The 4875-nt window shown below is 42.9% G+C and overlaps 1 protein-coding gene across 1 annotated transcript in view; it reads left to right on the forward strand.

Moving 5' to 3' along the window:
• The window catches only part of crlf3 (cytokine receptor-like factor 3), a 10486-nt gene extending 6237 nt beyond the window's left edge, over positions 1-4249 (forward strand). Inside the window, exons 3-9 of the mRNA XM_055052211.1 lie at positions 1115-1322; positions 1615-1702; positions 1781-1958; positions 2051-2279; positions 2403-2541; positions 3259-3371; positions 3804-4249. Of these exons, the coding sequence (XP_054908186.1) occupies positions 1115-1322; positions 1615-1702; positions 1781-1958; positions 2051-2279; positions 2403-2541; positions 3259-3371; positions 3804-4069 (1221 nt within the window). The 3' untranslated portion in view covers positions 4070-4249. The remainder of the gene's footprint in view (positions 1-1114; positions 1323-1614; positions 1703-1780; positions 1959-2050; positions 2280-2402; positions 2542-3258; positions 3372-3803) is intronic.
• Positions 4250-4875: the final 626 nt, after the last annotated feature.

Genomic DNA, 4875 nt, shown 5'->3' on the forward strand with positions numbered 1-4875 from the left:
ATTTTTGGAAAACTATTCCTGCATTGTCTGAAATCGGTTATTATTTCAGACGAAGAGTTTCTGGTAAAAGTCGGTGTGTGTTTCCACTCTGTCACGGCCGCCATGTTTTATCTGCCGCTGTCAATCAGACTCCCGCTTCCTATCTCTGCACTGTGAAATCCCTCCGACCTCGCTGTGTGTGTGTGTGTGTGTGTGTGTGTGTGTGTGTGTGTGTGTGTTGTGTGTGTGTGTGTGTGTGTGTGTGTGTGTGTGTGTGTGTGTGTGTGTGTGTGTGTGTGTGAGAACAAGAGGAACTGAAACATGGCTCACTCTTCAGTGAGCTTCACTGTAATAGTTTGAGGTTTTAGCTACATGTTCAATTCAGCTTTGATTATAGAGAAATAAAATTTGAATAACAAAATTAATATCAAAAAAACAATTGAAGAATTAATAACAAAAAATTATTTAAAAAATGTTAAAATAAAAAATGTATTTGATCCTGCAGCAGAGGGTGAATATATTTTATTATTAACTTCTGAAAAACCAAATAAAATACTTTTACAGAAAAATTGATGGAATTAATTTAATTTTGAATATCATTCAGTTCATTGTATTGAAAAGCTTCCACCTTCTGCAAATTTTTTCTTTATTTTACCATATCCAAATTCAAAAATACTTTATTGAAATAAATAAAGTCTTATTTGTAAGTTCTTGTACATAGTGATGACTGTATTTTGCAATAAGTGTTCATTAAGTGAATGTTAATGAATTACTTCACATAAATGATAGTGCAACTTTTTTCTCATTTGACTTTTATTCTGATAAAACCGCAATTTATTCTAGTAATATGTAATATCATAAATTGGCCGTTTTGAGACTGTATACTCCCATTAATGATTGATAAATTAGTTGATGATTAATCATGATTAATCAATTATTCACAGGTTTAGATGCATTTTAGCACAGACTCAAAGTGGGGAAAAACATCAACGATTTCTAGAGAAGCAACTTTAGCTTCCTGTCAGTGGATTAAATGTTCCAATGTCCTAGTCAAAGTCCCTCCAGGCCTGATTGAAATCCCCTGGTGGAGCCGTCAGGTTGCTGATGTGACCACATGTTGCGTCCTCTTCTTCAGATCCGGGGCAGCTCCGGCCAGGCCCGCGAGGCCCTCAAGAGGCACTTCACGGAACTGCAGGCGGCGGCCGGCCGCTTGCTGTCGGAGCGTCTGGCCGGCCTGCTGGCCGAGGTCGACGCCATCGAGGCCGACAGCATCAAGCCTCTGGACGACTGCCAGAGCCTCATCGAGCACGGCGTGGGGCAGGCCGACGAGCTGCTGAGAGAGGGTGAGCCAGAGCTGATCAATCAATCAATCAATCAATCAATCAATCAATCAATCAATCAATCAATCAATCAATTTATCACTTGATGAAATAAAACAAACCCATTAATTTCCATCTGCATAATTTATTGTTTTCTTCCTTCTACCATAAACTGGATGATAAAATGCTCCAGTCTGCTTTGGTCTGAATTTGCTCTTTATTAAAAGGACAGTTTAGTTTGTTTGGTTTTATTCGTTCTGCACATTTAAAATGTCTTCCAAAGTTAAACATTCATGAGTCTGATGACTGTCTGCAGGAGAAGCTGCTCTGCGCTGCGGACTGGGAGAGAAGGAGGACAAACTGGGCAGCTTCACAAAGAAAGCCATGCACATCCAGCTGGACAGGTAGCGAGAAAACGCTCTGCGTCGCTGCGGCGTAGCTTCGCTTCGCCGTCGCTAGCGGCTGATTTCTGTGTTCTCCAGCCTTCCCGAGGTCCCGGCTCTGGTGGACGTCCCGTGCGTTTCGGCCCAACTGGACGACTCCGTCCTCAGCCTGCTGAGGGACAGAGTGTCCCGCCATGGCGCCGTCTCCTCTCATCCGCCCGTCCAGATAGAAGAGCTGCAGGAGCGGCCGGGAGGCATCCTGGTCCGCTGGTGCAAGGTCGGCATGGCAACGCTCTGGAAAAATAAACACCTTTTCAGGTGACACAGATTTTATCTGTGTGTTTAACGTTTGTACGTCCTGATTTGCAGGTGGATGAGGACTTTGCTGCTGCAGATTACCGGCTGCAGTACCGGCGGTCGGGCAGCGGGGGGAGCCAGTACGAGGACGCCTACGTCGGCCGGGACTGCGAGTTCCTGGTTCTGCATCTGGACCCGCACACGGACCACCTGTTCCGGGTCAGCGCCCGGGGCGAGGGCCGCACCGAGTGGAGCCCCTGGAGCGTCCCGCAGATGGGCTACACCACCCTGGCTCCACACGGTACGGGGCCGGTTCTGACCCGGTGTTCTGACCCGGTGTTCTGACCCGGTTCTCATCTGGGAGGAAGGGAAGCACAGCAGGGTCCAGAGGTCCGGGTTGGATCTGTGTTTGTTTTCTCTGCAGAGTGGCGTTCAGGGACCGAGGGCTTCATCCTCAGCAGCAGGAAGAACATCGCCCTGCGGAACGACTCCGCCCAGAGCCGCTGCGCCGCCCTGTACTCCAACGCCCCCACCTACTTCTGCGGCCAGACGCTCACCTTCAAGTACGTCACACAAACATATCGCGGGCGCCGCAGACGCATCGCGGCGGCGCCGCAGACGCATCGCGGGCGCCGCAGACGCATCGCGGCTGCGCTCAATTACACATCTGATCTACAGATTCTCTGTAGATCAGATGTGTAATTGAGCAAATCTTCCATCGCTGTGTTTGATCTTTGCCTGTTTTCTGGTATTGAATCCTGATTTGCCAGCGGGGTTGTTGTCAGTCAGTTGCTATGGCAACAACTTTGTGTGCAGCTGACAGTGAGATGAATCACTTTAATGAATCACTTTGAATCACTTTAATGAATCACTTTGAATCACTTTAATGAATCACTTTGAATCACTTTAATAAATCACTTTGAATCACTTTAATGAATCACTTTGAATCACTTTAATGAATCACTTTGAATCACTTTAATGAATCACTTTGAATCACTTTAATGAATCACTTTGAATCACTTTAATGAATCACTTTGAATCACTTTAATGAATCACTTTGAATCACTTTAATGAATCACTTTGAATCACTTTAATGAATCACTTTGAATCACTTTAATGAATCACTTTGAATCACTTTAATGAATCACTTTGAGTTGTTTCATGGTTTTTCTGCAACAAAATGAACCAGGATTCATTTTGTTGATGAAAATGTTTTTATGTGAGTGGCGTGAGAAAAGAATATAGTTTATGTTTCATAACCAGCCTGTTGGTTCTGACAGGATCTCTGCAGCTGGACAGATGGACCGGCTGGACAGCCTGGGCGTTTGCATCGACACTCAGAGCGGAGACGAGTCTCTGCAGAGAGACCAGGCTGTCTGCATCTCCACCAACGGTTGGCTCACTTTGGGTTTATCGTGGGTTTGCTAGATATTATTAGTGAAACATTGTTTAGTAGAGGCGTTTCATATGACATTAATATGACACCAACTAAATATAGAGCCACTATCACAATACTAATGCTTATTATGTAAGTATAATAAATAGAAATATACTTATTCAATGTTATTGAATATTTTGTTATATTGTAGTTTACTTTGTCTCTTTTGTAAAATGTAAAAATATAGTAATAACAGGAATAAAAATTATATAATGGGGAATTGAAACTATTTTTTAGCTGAAAAAGTTTGAAAACCTGGCTTGAATATGACTTTAGGAAAATGTATCAGTCAGATTTTCTGCCGTCAGAAATATTATTTAGTTATTAGAAAAGATTTATTGCAGAATCTCCCAGCAGTTCCGGATCATTCATGTTCCTCCCCTTCAGGCGCCGTTTTCGTCAACGGTAAAGAGATGACCAACCAGCTTCCAGCCATCAGCGTGGGCTCGGCCGTGACCTTTGACATGGAGGTGGTCAATCTGCTACCCGTCAGCAACAACAACCTGAGCGAGGGCGGCCATTTTAAGCTGCGAGTGACGATCGGCTCCGGGAACCGGGAGGTGGTGTTCGACTGGCTGGTGGACCAGGCGGTGGACTGCCTCTTCTTCGGCTGCTCCTTCGTTCACTCCGGCTGGAAAGTTCTCGTGTTTTAGGAAAATGAATCCTCCGATTGCCACCGCTACATGCAACACAACTTTCCGTCACAAAGGAATATTTGTCTTTTGATTGTGACCATCATGACAACGCGGCTGACTATCAAACATGTTTGCTGAGGCCTGGATCTGCAGGTTCCCTTCAAATGAAATTTAATAAAACTTTTCACTGTAGCAGCAGTTTAAGCACATTTCTAAACTCTGTGACGCCTTTTAGCAATCTTAAACTTTATTTGCTTTTTGTCTTAGCTGATTAACATTTGATTGAGAGAAAGAATGCATCTGGGAGACATAAAGAGAAATTTAACTAATGCTTCACCTTTGAGAGATAATCTGTCTCATGAAAGGGGGAATTGAAGTGGGCCTAATAATCAGCCCTGAGGGATCCCAGGATGAATTGGAGGAAAACGTGTTTTTATTCTCCCTCAGTTCCATTTTACAGTCTGAACTCCTCAGTCCAAATTTAGGGGCTGCGTCCTTCAAAGGTCACTTTGAAGGTCAGAGCAACGTTATCAGTTTTATTTTTTTATTATAAATTTTTAAAGTGGTGGAGTTTTAAAGTATCAATTTTATAATAAATTTGTAATTTTTTTTATGTTGACAAACTCAGCAGAAGAGTTCAGTTCAGTTTCATAATTTATTTTGGAGAAAAGTTGCGTTTTTTTTTTTTTTTACTACCTTTTACTTTTAGTATTTATTAGTATATTAAAAGTGTACAAAAATTAAAATCACAAACCGTTTGTAATCACAAAATTACAAAAGCCCGTTAGGCTTTTGTAATTTGCATAGACGTGTTTTATTATAAT

Source organism: Poeciliopsis prolifica, unplaced genomic scaffold (assembly GCF_027474105.1).
Source record: "Poeciliopsis prolifica strain line A6 unplaced genomic scaffold, Auburn_PproV2 SCAFFOLD034, whole genome shotgun sequence".
Classification (NCBI taxonomy): domain Eukaryota; kingdom Metazoa; phylum Chordata; class Actinopteri; order Cyprinodontiformes; family Poeciliidae; genus Poeciliopsis; species Poeciliopsis prolifica.